Here is a 13,021-nt window from a genome sequence, read left to right as displayed (position 1 = left end):
TTCTGCCACCAACGCCAAGCGAATATGGGAATAGTGAATTGAACTTGAAGTCGACTGGTATACACGAGCAGTCCTTGGTGATATACCTAGATCTAGGATGTTCTCGAATGTTGAAATGGGAAATGGCGTGTGCTATTATTTATCTCCCTAGTCGACTTCGAGCAGGATTACATGGAAACTGGGTTGATGCTCAGGACATGAACACTGCAGACATCTGGAATAGCGACCTCGTGGAGCATGCACACGTGGATTTCAAACGCGTGTTTTTTTTAGTCAGATAAAAATTCTCTAGTTGATTCAAAGTTTTATCTAGGATCTATTCAGTGTCTTTCAGTTCTCATTATTCCTTCATCTGGAATGAAAAGGTTTGACTCGTGTGTATGTTTTTAAAAGCTGTTAGTTGTTGCCAGTAACCCGTTATCAAAAGATCAAGATAAAGTTCTTGGTTTTATTCTGCAAAATCTCATCTAGTCACCTATCCGCTACTGATAAACATTGAATTCCATTTGCTCCCTCATAAACTCCAGAACGATGAAATAATGCGAAAAATAGTGAGACGGCGGACAAGTTATTTCATCGATAGAATGCTGAGAATCTCCACAGGAGAGCCGTGTTTGGGGAAACGTGAGGCGTTAACGGTTCTTGCCTTTGGCCTGTATGGTCACGAATTCTTTTCATCATAAATCAGTTCGATTCTAATTTTTCTGGTGTATTCGATCAGCTTGGCGTCCGTGAAGCTGGCAGCGGTATCCTGCTCTCTCTTCATCGTCTCCAGCCATTTGCTCCGCCGTTCTTCACTGAGATTATGCAGGATTCGATGAATAACCATGTACGGGGACAGTTCAATTTTCCACCGCTTCAAAATCATGATTTCTCTCATGAATGACACAACGTACTCAGAGAGTAGTGAAAAGTCGGAGCCAGTCATGTTAAAGCACTTGTTGAACCTATCCTGTACCGTGAGGATGTCCGGATTCTCCATCTCCTCGACGGTAGCGTCGTACAGGGTATCTGCGTAACCACGCCTGATGGGGCCTGCCGTAAGCTTAATTCTCGCCTTCAGTTCGGCACTGATATTGTGCCATATCCATATTGCTAGTGCTGATGAAAGCTCTTGCCAAATGCGGGCCTTGCTGGATTTATCAATTTTGGGTCGTGGTAAGGTGGAATTGATCAGACCAAGCAGTCTATCTTTCGCTAGTGAGCGCCGTAGATCCTCGTCCCATTCATCAAATTGCTCTTCATCTTTCCGGAGAATCGTCTTCATCTCTGTGAAAGTAACAAATGTAGTGGGTAGGTAATCGGCCTGGGTACGATCTGCGAAGAGCGCAGCGACCCAGCCATCGGCGTCATCTTCGATAAGCGTGAACATTGTGACTCTTTTTGTCAATGCTTTGGAAGCCGACTAACTCGTTTTCGGGGTAATTCCGTTGTTTGTTGAGACTTTTCTCTCGCCTCTGTGGTGGAGTTAGTTCGACGCGAGAGCCAGTGAGGTAAAGTTCTCTTTGTGTATGTGTATGTTGCTCAACAGGAGAAGAGGGCTATAACCTGTTGAGAACTACTGCCAAAGAGCTCTGTATGTGAGGAAGCGCGAGGAGGGAAAGGTCTCAACGCGCGTGTAGAGATGAAACACCAGAAGTGGTTCGAACTATGTGCTATCTATCAAACAAGGACTATGTGTTCTAACATAGAGAGATCCAATAGCAAAACGGAGATAACATTTAAACAATCACAAGCAAGTTATGCTGGAGGTTTGCAAATGCATTTGCCTACTGAGATTTGTACTCTACTAGCTCTGAAAGCACCTTCACCATTGGCTCTGACTGTATAATACCTGTCTGCGCGCCTTCTCTCACTTGACCAGCAGGCAAATCCAAGGTCAGAGGCTCTTGGGCAGTACTCACGTCCTGTCCCCACTCAGGGGCTCTCAAATCATCGTCGTTGATCTTCCTACCCGTCACTGGATGTGTGGAATAGGATAACACGAGTATCTGGCCACACAAGCCACTGCGCGATTATTTAATCTGGCCCCACTGGATCTTCCGGATGATCTCGTGGGTCAAATAGTCCTTGTCTACAGAGGTGATATTCCATGGGACCTCCAGCTTACGACTGAACATGAGGATATTGCCGAGGTAATATGTAGGTTTGAACCATCATCAGAGTTGGATGCTAACTTTTTTACCAAGTTCTTTGTCCTCTTGCTCATGCACCTATCATATACGGTATAGGGCTGAACTACAAGGCTCATATCGCCAAGGGCCCTAAGGCAGACGCTCCGCTACCTCCATACCCATTCATATTCACAAAGCCCACCGACTCCATCAATGGGCCCTTTTCTCCTGTCTACATTAGCTCCAAGTGCGCCGATACTATGGGCTACGAAGGCGAGTTCACACTTGTTCTTGGTCGCGATTGCAAGGATGTCATTGCGGTAGCAGGGGCACTGGAGAGTATTCTTGAATACACCGTTGGGAACGATATCAGTTGTGGGAAATGGCATCGACCGGATATCAGTGATGGCCAGCATGGGTACGCGAAGAGATTCGATGCGTTTGCACTCTTTGGCCCAGTCCTGGTAACCCCGAGCTTGTTACCTATCAATTGAGAACAAATATTGTTTGATTCCTTGATGAAAGTGGAGCGGTGATAACAGCTCACTCGCCCCGTTGTGGATAGAAATATCGCGTCGTCTCCACTTCTCAATAGCTCGTCCGCCCTATATGGGTCCGGGTCACGTGTAGACACGATCGAGGCCACTGATAAGATCACATGATTTAGCGTATACAGCTCGGCCGCCCCTTCGGCTTTAAGATCACAAAGGGGCGGCCGAGCTTTCCCGATTTGCTCCACATCGGGGCGAGTTAGGAGCACCGAAGGGGCGGCCGACCTATGATCTACACTTTGAATTGAAGCCTTAGGTACCAATAGGACCTCGGGAACAAACGTAATGTACATACATAATCACCGGGCAGCCCAGGAGGTGTGTTGTCCGCTCATTTATTACCAGGATCGTGCATGAATAGTGACGTGACATCTTCGGACCATTCCCTCAACTGGACCTGGGCCATGGAATAAATCATGTAACAAATCCATACCAACTCAGATCTCTGAATTCTCAGGTTGGAAAGGAATTCGAGAGTCAGCGCAATTACAGGATCTAGCTCTGAGAATTTAGGGATGGAGAGAGGTCAAACATGTAGGCTGACAGTGCAATGTGCAATATACAACAATTGATCTGATCCAAAAATAGCCAAGCTCCACACCTGGGCATCAATACAGGCTGACAGTGGGAGACACATCATTTCGATGCCTAAAAATTGAAGTATAGATACATAAGTGAGCCTCTTGGACCACAATGTCACCTTGACGGAAGTCTTTGACTTTCAGTAGTACACCAATTCTAGATTTTGTCCATTTCAAACCCAGGCCAACTTGAATGATCAACTTGAAGGAATCAAGGAATAAAAGGGCAAGCTATGGATTTTGTTTCAACAGCTGCATCAGTCATTCAGCTGGCTGGTGCTGGTCTGAGTCTTGCGAAGACTATTTTCGAGATTTACCAAGAGGGTGCCGAGGGAAATAAGCAGCTGAAAGAACTTTCCATGTTCATCAATACAACTTCCACTATATTGGAGGAGATTGGAAATGCCTTTCAAAACGAGTCCAAATTATCAAAGCCCATCATTTCGGAGAATGCAATTTTAACGGCAGTCAATATCATAAAAGAATGTTCAGACAGTTTTGATGCCATACGAGAAGTCGTCAATAAAGCGCAAACGAGTACTGCTGGTCTCTTGCGACTTCAATTGAAAAAGTCTCAGTTAGCCTCTCTGCAGAGTAGGCTGAGCAATCTGAAGGAGGATCTCGCTCTCATGTTGCAAGTTCTCACCCTGGCGCATATCAAATCTCAGAATTCGTAAGATCAACGCTTCAAACGTTCAAAAATAAAATGCTTGGAACATTGTTAACTCACTCCTCTTACCTAGTCAGACCGATGAAGAGACTTGCCAGCGTGTGCTGGTAGTGGAAAACAACATTAAGAAAAGCTATATCTCTCAGCAAAACGCTCATGATAGGGAACCTACTAGAGAAGTCACAGCGTAAGTGATTTTTTTAACTTACACCACGTCACGGTGTGATGATATAAACCTTTTGCAAGCTGGCTTTAATGACAATATTTCTCATAGTTACTACGATGAAGAGGGTCAGTCGATAAAAGGCCCAAACACACCAGATTTCAGCCCTCACTGGCAAGTGAACATGCCACCCAAATGTCAAGTGTCGACAAATGGAAACCAAGCTCCAGAGGCAGCAATAGACCAGAGCAGCAGCCCAAGATTCACCGAGGAAATTGTTGTCTCGAATCCCAAAGCCACCAAAATTTCCTATTGGTCCGCATTATCGATTGTATGTTGCCCATGTCTTTTTGGAAATACTGGGATGAGATCACTTTTTGGAATTAGAAAGAGCCATCCAAATATAGACGACGTATATCAGACAAGAGTTGAGGGAGAGGTACAGCTTGATCGTACAACGCACATCGAGCGAGAGGACAGTCGTATTCATGCGACACTTCCAGCCCCTAGAGTGTATGGCAGAGAGATAACGCCAGCTTGGCGCGACTCATTGGAAGATGATATACCTCGCTACTATGGAGTTCTTCAGACTGGGAACTTTGATCATGACACTTTGAGTGCGAACAATGTTGTCGATAGGCTACTGCGCGAGTGGACCACACTATATAGCGAACTATAATTGATACTTCAACGCATCTTGCGTTCCAAGGCTCTTGAGAACGGAACATCCGAGTACCTTTAATTAAGACTTTTAACCTTCAGGCTGGTAATCTAATGGATACTCATCCATATGTACTATGTGATGATCAGTATAAAAGCAAGAGCGCTTGATCGATTTAAAAACTCAAATCCATGAAGGAACTTGAATTCTACTTGAACTTCGAGTTTCCTCATAAATTTCTCAAGTGTCAATAGATCGCTACTAGATGCTCAAGCTTTCAAACAGCTGTTAATTCTTGATTGATTGAATTTCCACTTTTATTCAAGTTTAAATGTTTAGTATGCAGCAAATATGGTCGATACTAGTAGTATGTAGTTATGAGTAGGTAGGGGATGACATCCGCCAGTTGACAGTTTCAGTTCAAGTTGGAACATTTGAATCAATCAACCGCCAGTGGGCAATCATGCGAAATATACACATATGGGTTGAAAGAGCCCGCAACTGGGCTAGACCCGTAGATTGCAGCTGCAGTGTCTACATGGATTTTCAAGTTAAAAGATCATCGAAATCAAACGACGAACGTTTTCATTCTCCCATAAGCATTCCAGTCTCGGTAGTTGAAGAAGTCATACTCTGGATCGTATATACATTGTGCACTTGTCATAAACTCAGATTGATCAAATCAAATCATCAACACATGCCCAAACAAAATCCAAAATAAAAGTCCTCACTGGCAGGTCGTTTCTCTCTTCCCTCACAGAAGACCAATGACAACATCACCATAGATCTGAGCGTCCAAGTCGAGGCGGACCTTGGCGTGGAGGTTGAGGTGAACCTTGACCTTCAAGGCGGCCTTCTCGTTAGGGTCATTCAGCAGCTTGCCGGGAATCTGGAGGCCGGCGTTGGAGATGGCACCAGGCCCATCAGTTCGACCGGAAACTAGCTCACCACCACGGGTGGTACCATTGGCCTCATCATCGGACTTGTTGCGACGGCCGCCGACGGGACGGGGCTCAGTGGGAATGCTAACAGGTGGAGAGAGGATGTTAGCTGCGGGTTCTTTTGAATCAGAAGCCTCGTAAGTTGGTGGATTGGCAGAAGCAGAAGCAGAAGCGGGAGGCAGAGGAGGAGAAGGAGCAGGAGGAGGAACATAAGCTACTTTGCTGGGAGAATCAGCGATGGGCTTGGGAGTTGGAGTCGTAGCCGCCACTTTCTCTTCCTCTGGGGGAACAGCAAGAGGAGCCTGCTCTGGCTTATCGGAGACTGGAGATTCCATAAGAACCGGAGCTTCTGGCTTTGACTCTGGCACCACGGGGGATGAAGAGGTCAAAGATGGGGCATTTCTCGAGTCCATTGGGGATTGGACTGGCAGGGTAGACACAGATGAATTCTTTGTGCTACTCTGGCTCACAGTGGATGAGACTGAAGGGCGTCTATCCTTCTGCTTCTGCTTCTGCTTGACCTTTTGTGACTTGGTTCGAAACATGGAGGGAGGGTGAACGTGACAAAGATGAATAAGGCGAATAAGCCTATTGAACAATCAAGTTCAAGAGGTAAGGGGGATAACAAAGGATAGAAATAAAAATCAGGTACCTTGTGGCAACAGGGTCAGACATCTTGGAAATACTATAGCGAACTGCCTGGATATTTCAGGGATTGGAAGAGTTGAAAACGTATGAGGGATGCAGAAGAAGATGAGCGCTGATGAAGAAAAAAAGGGAGCTCTTGATCCGACTTGATGGAGCCTTTTCAATCTCCCGCTCGGCCGTGTCTCGACCATGCGATATGCACCATTCGGAGAAATAATCGCTAGCTGCATTTCCTATAGAAAGGCCCCTGGTTTAGTCAAAGCAGGTATCATACGATTGATCGGGATTCAAGTGGATTTTGAAGCTGCTGCATGAAGCTCGACTAAAACAGTCTCCACATATCATCTGTATGTACAACAATCCGCAGCCGGGAATCTTTCACGTTCCTATATTGATACTGCTCATCACACTACCCACTCGCCACTAATTATCCTCCCAAGGCTTCGCGAGCGCGAGACTTTGTACCACAAATCATCATGGTTCTTGGAGTGGTTATGATGGCGGCAATGCTGCCAACCATAATGGGACTCAATGAAGCAACTCAGGGGAGTCGCGAGCAAGAAGAAGGCCGACGCAACGACGCACGAAAGCAACGTGGCCATTTAGTGGCCATATGTCCCATTACACAGGGAACACCAAAAATGCGTCAACAAGTTCACAATGCCCAAGTCCAGGTGGGTCTAGACGGGAAAGTAAGTTCTGTCAAACTTGAACATGGTATCAGAAGGTCCTTCATTGGGGGGAAAATCTCATTGACGCTCCCAGTTTTACATCACCAAGCATCCGACCGCATCAATGGTTCCATTCAACGGTAGCTACTATACGCATCCCGACTTTCCCCCGAACAATACATCTGGCTTGGTCACTATCAGTGGAGAAAAATCTCCGACTCTTCGATGGGTATTTCGGGACGCTAAGACGCAGGAGATGCGTTGGGGCGGCCGTCCTGATTCTGAAGGTCACATATGTGGGCCCTTTGACTGGACTAGCGATGAGCTATATTTGACAATGGAGGATTGGGAAGGCTGGTTGGCGGTGCGGCTCCCGGAGGACGAGGCGCAGGACCGGGCTAATGCGGAGATGGCGATATTCGAGGGGCGCGAGACCTGGCGGTTATACTTCGATGGGAATGACGATGGTGCCAGTTTACCGCCGGGGGCTAAGGGACTGGAGATACAATTGAAACGAACGACTGCGGACGCTTGATTGTACCAGACCTCCTGATCTTCGGTGTACCTATATCGCCCCGTAGGAGAGGTTAAAAATTGTCTGTGTATCTCAATATTCAAAACTCGTTTTGATCAATATTCTCCCTCAAATTGAACTCGGAATGCTTCCATTCATGCATAGTACGACATGGATTAAACAATGCATGATGTAAGACGTTGATTGCGTCTAGATGTCATCCGGGATTCAGGATGCAGGATGCAGGGCGCCTATGCGTACGAATGCAATATAATATATTATCCCTGTCATTATCAGGCAATTTCAAGGCTACTAGCCCGTTAAATTTCCATCGGAAAATAGGACAAATATGTACTAGATCCGGACGTGTGGAGCATATCAACCGTTCCAGATGCCCGAGTCTCCACCAACAACCTCGGGGGTGGGGGCGCTTAGATGTATAGATCGTATGATTTTTGGACTAGAACTTGAAGCCACCGATCGGCATCTGAATGACAAAAGAACAGTTTTTAAGATCGTTACACTTTTTTTTGAGGACCAATTCACACAGTATAAGGAGAAATTCAACTCATTCCGATGAGATTGTGAACTTGAAAGCTACAAATTGAGCCTAATATTACATTATGGCACTCAATTGATATAATCAAATTCTTTACCAACAAACATATGACCCTTGTTCATCCGAACAGCAGTTTTCGGAGTTTAGATAAATACTCGTAAATCAGGCACCATTTGATCGCGAGTTCGGCATCAGGGGAAATGAATTGCGGGGAGGTTCCGGTTCGTGCCACAAACATACTAAATTAGGAAGAGCTAGGTGACGATCAACCTCAATCTAGGCCCTTTTAGAAAGTTCATGCAGTATTGGGCGCCACAGATCATGCGAGCAATTCCGACTGGCTCAAAATGGCGCAGATTGGCGTTGTTAGTTGTGTAGATCTCGAGGCAACCTCCGCATTTTTCTGGATCCCTGACAGATCTGACTCGGTGTCACCGTGAATTCTCCGAGTCGGCTCCGAGGATGGAATTGATCCTGAATGAATTCGTTTCATGTCAGTGAGATAATGGCCATGAAGCGGCTCGGGTATGCACGTCGGGTCCGATGGGAGATTTGCAAATTGTCAACCTCAATGATGCAAGTGTTCTTGGTATTCAGTAAAGGATTCAACTCCGGAGTACGTATTAAAATAGATTGAGAGCCATCTCTAAGTAATGGGAGACTTATGGACTGCAAGGTGGTTGACAAATATTCTCTTCTTCGCATCCCAGCTACTACACTATCTTACTACCTATTCTCCACCCGGGCCGTGACGTATTTGCCTCTCTTCAAGTTGACCGATGAGGTTCCTTCTACATACATGTCTCAATCAATATATTCCTCAGGCTGCCAGTGTCAACTAATGCGGAGAAATAAGTGGTGTATGTATGGCTAGCCTCTTAAACACTATCGCTCTCTAATTCTGTTTGTGATCTGGGAAACACAGTCTTGGGAAAAGCTTTGAACGACTAAAGTCAAACTGGAAGCTTCCTCACGAATTATAAACATGGAATAAAGCAAGCCAAAATCTAAAGCCTTGCAAGCTCAGCTTCGATAGCAGCCTTCGCTTTGGCATCACCTCCGTTGAAGGCGCCCAGAACATCCTTCATCTTCTTCACCACAGCGGCATCAGCTTCCATAACCTCACTCAATAGTTTGCCTCCGTTTGCAAGGTAGTCAGCATGAATATCTGCCAGCTTGCCATTCCAGTTTGGACCAGCCATAGGGTCGCTATTGGAATGGACTTGTAGTCTTGCCGGGGTCGTCAAGTTTGCGTAGTAGGGACCTTGCTTTTTCGCGGGACGGTTAGCAAGGAAGGGCGGCCGCAGTGGCGATTATTACTACAAGTAGGATTAGAATAGTAGAATCGAGATAATATCAAGAACGACTCACGGTTCCAAACTCCTAGACAAGCCAGAATAGTAAGCTGGATTCTGGTAGATCCAATACCTACAGAGCTCAGAATTGGGCTGAGATAGTAGGAGATGATGTTGTTTCTTTCCAACCCAGTTCATACTAACACCCTGAACAAATAGAATCAAAAGCCTATGCCGATTTCCAGGTGTCTTCAGAAAATCGGAGTAAGAGACTTGCTTGATGTTTTGCTCCTCAGTAATGGCACTGCAGATTTCACCAAACTCATGTACTACCAGCGCGTCGTCCTCTTTACCATTGACATGATATTTGACCAAAATGTTGCGAGCCTCGTCAAGACGTCCTCGCTTTACCAGCCACTTTAATCCATGCCAGTAAGATATCATGTGAAATTAAACAACCGACTTACTCTTGGCGATTCGGGCATGCTTGCTGTCAATAGTAAGGTGATCACAGGACCAATACACTGACACCATGCTGGGATTCTCCATGCCATTTCTCCAACAATATCAAGAGATCCAAGACAAACCGAAGCTGAAATAATTGCAGCAAGATAGTATATAGCAGTGACTGCCGTTGTTAGTAAATAAATCCCCATTCATTCTTACATAATGCACTGACTGGCGCCCGATAACGCGGGTGCGCGATCTCCTGTAAATGAGCAAGCGCGACTGCTAGCGCTGCAGAGGTTCCAAATCCCATGATGACACGACCACCACAGAACATGCCAACAGGTGTTGACAAGGCGATAACAATAACTCCAATAAGCTTGTGAGCAAAGGAAAGTTAGCCAGAAGACTCATAAGCTAATCGGCAAAAATCCAGGGAATGGAACATACGGCAATAACTGCGCTGACCCAGACAGTAATGCGTTTCTCAAACAGATGCTGCATTCCATCACCAAAAAAACTTGCAAGGCATCCAGGAAGAAAGCCAGCAGAGTTCATAAAGCCAAGTGTGTTCGTATCAGGGTTCCCAAAATATACTTTCCATTGATTGAGGGACTGAAGACCGTTGAACAAGCTTCCATCATCTAAACCAAGAAGATCAGCACATAGACTGAAGATAAATCAACTAGACTGAGACAGCATACATCCGTTGAAAAACATGGCATCACAAAGACCAACGCAGTGGAGGATATTCCATATCAAAGCTGTTCAAATTTGTCAGTTGATACTATGGTACTTTCAGCGCTTGGCCAGCATTGATACTCGAGACTTTCTAACCTGGATCTAGAAACCACCAGCTCTTGGTATTTTTTGGAAGTTTCGATAATCAATCCGCTCTCCTGAAGAATCCATGTTTGCTATCGAAGAAAAAAGAAATTGAGAAGTCTTGAATTCTGTTCACTTTCTGATGGTCAAGAGATGCTATCATAGTGTCCTCTATGGGACTATTTAAGCAACAAGGAACATTGCATGATCTCCATTACCCCGGATTCTATCCCCGAGCTCATTTGCGTCATAGCGTCGGGGTTGGTCTGGGGAACCCCGTATATCATGAAAATGCCTGAAGATAATCGACACATTCCTCGGTCTAAAAGGCACATTCTTCTAAGGGCATTCAAGCCGAGATGCCGCACTCCCGCCCGCCAAATATTGGTCTTCATTGCATCACTTGTTTGAAAGAAGACAATGGCATGAGGTTCTAGGAAGGCGTGTTGATACACAAGTTCCAACTGCTTTCTTTCCGAAATCTCAGATTAAGAGTATACATGCATGAGGCGCATAGTGACTAAATCTGAATTTATATAGCAGCCCTGGAGGATACCTGTCTCCAAGTTCCTTCAAATCTCTTTTTCTCTTTGGTCCTATTAATTTGCATTGGTGAATTTTATGGGATCAAAAGGCGACGGAGCTCCTTTCCCCACAGGCGCGAATAGCGGAACTGTCTTTGAACCTTGCATGTACCCCATGAAGCGTGTCCCCACGTTTCCCACAGATCCGAATGGGGTCAGAAGTCTTCACTCTCAATAGATGTATGTATGTTATGTGATACTGGAGCAACTTTCGTTGTATTCATCTAGAGGTTACTACTATGACGTCGCGTGTGAATGGGGATGGCGGACACTACGGGACGGAAGCAAGAAACCAAAACCGTTATGTCTGTCACAAGATGGTCTGCATCATCATGGTCTTCCAAGGCTAGGTTGCGGGGCTTACTGATCTTGAATTGCAGTATGCAGCACCTTGGGCTTCCAATAATTCTGGTTCCTTGAAGACTTAAGTTTATTATCAATTCTTTGAATCCTCATGTTGAAGCTGGAATCCTATATGTCCTCATTTTTTTCCTTCACGAAAAAAAGAATTGTTTAAGTCACACCTGAACTGACGCAATGATGGTATTTATCTTCACCTCCCTTCAACAAAAATTTGCACAGACTAACTGATGCGGCATTTCTTATAGGAAAACCCAGGCGTCGTCGTTATCGGGCCTCGCAAGTCCAAGATTATAGACACACCCATGCCCAAAATCACCGGTCCAAATGAAGCGATCGTCAGAATCAAGTTTGGAGGAGTCTGTGGAAGTGATGTGAGGTGCCATTCCCCATGATACTGTCTACTATCTCCTATTGGCTAAGAAGGAACGCATCTAGGTTCACTTTTGGGCTGATTGTGCCATCGATGGTAATCTAGTGTCTGAAGAGAAATACCTTCCACTTGGACACGAAGCCTCTGGTATCGATGTTTTTATCTCCTCAGATGTGACTTCACTCAAGGTCGGCGACAACGTTGCCATCGAACCTGCCAACCCCTGCCGATCCTGTATTCGATGCCGCGAAGGGCTTTACAATCTTTGCCCGTTCATGAAAAACGCCGCCTCTGCAACAGAGTATCCGGGAACGCTGACAAAGTTCTTCAAACTCCCCGCCGACTTCTGCTACGAGCTTCCAGATTATGTTAGCCTGGAGGAGGGGGTTCTAGCAGAGCCATTGGCGGTTGCAGCACACTCGGTCCGCATGATTGGTATCAAGCCGGGTCAAAGCCTGGTCATCTATGGTGCTGGTACTATTGGACTAGTCTGTGGAGCTGTCGCAAAAGTCTTCGGTGCTCGCAAGCTTGTACTCGTTGATATTTTGGACAGCAAGCTCGAGTTCGCTAAGAAATTTCTTAACTGTGAGACTTTCAAAACCTCTCCTGGAGCTGATCCGGAGAGTGCAGCCGGTGAAATTATTGAGACTTTTAATCTTGGGCTAGATGCAGATGCCGTGATTGAAGCAACGGGTGCTGCATCATCCACAATGGGATGTGTCTATGTTGCCCGGAAAGGCGCCCACTTCGTGCAAACTGGAATTGGAAAACATATCATTGAATATCCAATTTTTCAGTTTCAGACACAGCAAAGGAGACTACCGTGTTGCTATGGATATTCTAGAAAATCGTTTAGTTCCTGTCAAGGAGTTGATTACAGCTATGTACAACTTTGAAGAGATTGAGTTGGCTTGGCAAGCTACCCTTTCAGGAAAAGAGATCAAGAATATGGTCCAGGGAGTTTTGGACTAAGTGGCTAGCATAGTCCAGAGTTATGACTCAAATTTTCTCTTCTTAGTTTTCCATTGCTTCAGATATTGTGTTATAACGAATGAGAATGACTT

At 45.6% G+C, this 13,021-nt stretch overlaps 7 protein-coding genes across 7 annotated transcripts; 4 read left to right on the top strand and 3 right to left on the bottom strand.

Moving 5' to 3' along the window:
* Positions 1-661: 661 nt before the first annotated feature.
* On the bottom strand, positions 662-1,372 carry N7483_009680 (uncharacterized protein; the record flags this gene model as incomplete). The annotated part of the gene is made up of 1 exon (XM_057093107.1): positions 662-1,372. The coding sequence occupies one exon, from the start codon at positions 1,370-1,372 to the stop codon at positions 662-664; it is 711 nt and encodes a 236-aa protein (XP_056944281.1).
* A 674-nt stretch (positions 1,373-2,046) lies between these two features.
* On the top strand, positions 2,047-2,608 carry N7483_009679 (uncharacterized protein; the record flags this gene model as incomplete). Its single annotated transcript, XM_057093106.1, has 3 exons — positions 2,047-2,054; positions 2,081-2,142; positions 2,232-2,608. 3 exons carry the CDS (start codon positions 2,047-2,049, stop codon positions 2,606-2,608), a joined length of 447 nt encoding a protein of 148 aa, XP_056944280.1.
* An 871-nt stretch (positions 2,609-3,479) lies between these two features.
* Positions 3,480-4,758, top strand: N7483_009678 (uncharacterized protein; the record flags this gene model as incomplete). Its single annotated transcript, XM_057093105.1, has 4 exons — positions 3,480-3,919; positions 3,990-4,103; positions 4,191-4,410; positions 4,501-4,758. The coding sequence occupies 4 exons, from the start codon at positions 3,480-3,482 to the stop codon at positions 4,756-4,758; spliced, it is 1,032 nt and encodes a 343-aa protein (XP_056944279.1).
* A 736-nt stretch (positions 4,759-5,494) lies between these two features.
* N7483_009677 (uncharacterized protein) lies at positions 5,495-6,226 on the bottom strand (the record flags this gene model as incomplete). The annotated part of the gene is made up of 1 exon (XM_057093104.1): positions 5,495-6,226. The coding sequence occupies one exon, from the start codon at positions 6,224-6,226 to the stop codon at positions 5,495-5,497; it is 732 nt and encodes a 243-aa protein (XP_056944278.1).
* A 579-nt stretch (positions 6,227-6,805) lies between these two features.
* On the top strand, positions 6,806-7,535 carry N7483_009676 (uncharacterized protein; the record flags this gene model as incomplete). The annotated part of the gene is made up of 2 exons (XM_057093103.1): positions 6,806-7,021; positions 7,095-7,535. The coding sequence occupies 2 exons, from the start codon at positions 6,806-6,808 to the stop codon at positions 7,533-7,535; spliced, it is 657 nt and encodes a 218-aa protein (XP_056944277.1).
* Positions 7,536-9,080: 1,545 nt separating this feature from the next.
* On the bottom strand, positions 9,081-10,152 carry N7483_009675 (uncharacterized protein; the record flags this gene model as incomplete). The annotated part of the gene is made up of 4 exons (XM_057093102.1): positions 9,081-9,341; positions 9,573-9,785; positions 9,836-9,960; positions 10,035-10,152. 4 exons carry the CDS (start codon positions 10,150-10,152, stop codon positions 9,081-9,083), a joined length of 717 nt encoding a protein of 238 aa, XP_056944276.1.
* Positions 10,153-11,764: 1,612 nt separating this feature from the next.
* N7483_009674 (L-iditol 2-dehydrogenase) lies at positions 11,765-12,929 on the top strand (the record flags this gene model as incomplete). The annotated part of the gene is made up of 4 exons (XM_057093101.1): positions 11,765-11,767; positions 11,833-11,958; positions 12,023-12,708; positions 12,761-12,929. 4 exons carry the CDS (start codon positions 11,765-11,767, stop codon positions 12,927-12,929), a joined length of 984 nt encoding a protein of 327 aa, XP_056944275.1.
* Positions 12,930-13,021: the final 92 nt, after the last annotated feature.

This window comes from Penicillium malachiteum, assembly GCF_028827825.1.
Source record: "Penicillium malachiteum strain IBT 17515 chromosome Unknown utg000004l:1.0-4883003.0:1.0-4884900.0, whole genome shotgun sequence".
Classification (NCBI taxonomy): Eukaryota; Fungi; Ascomycota; class Eurotiomycetes; order Eurotiales; family Aspergillaceae; genus Penicillium; species Penicillium malachiteum.
The sequence above is the reverse complement of the archived record's forward strand: the minus strand, read 5'-3'. Positions and strand labels throughout refer to the sequence as shown.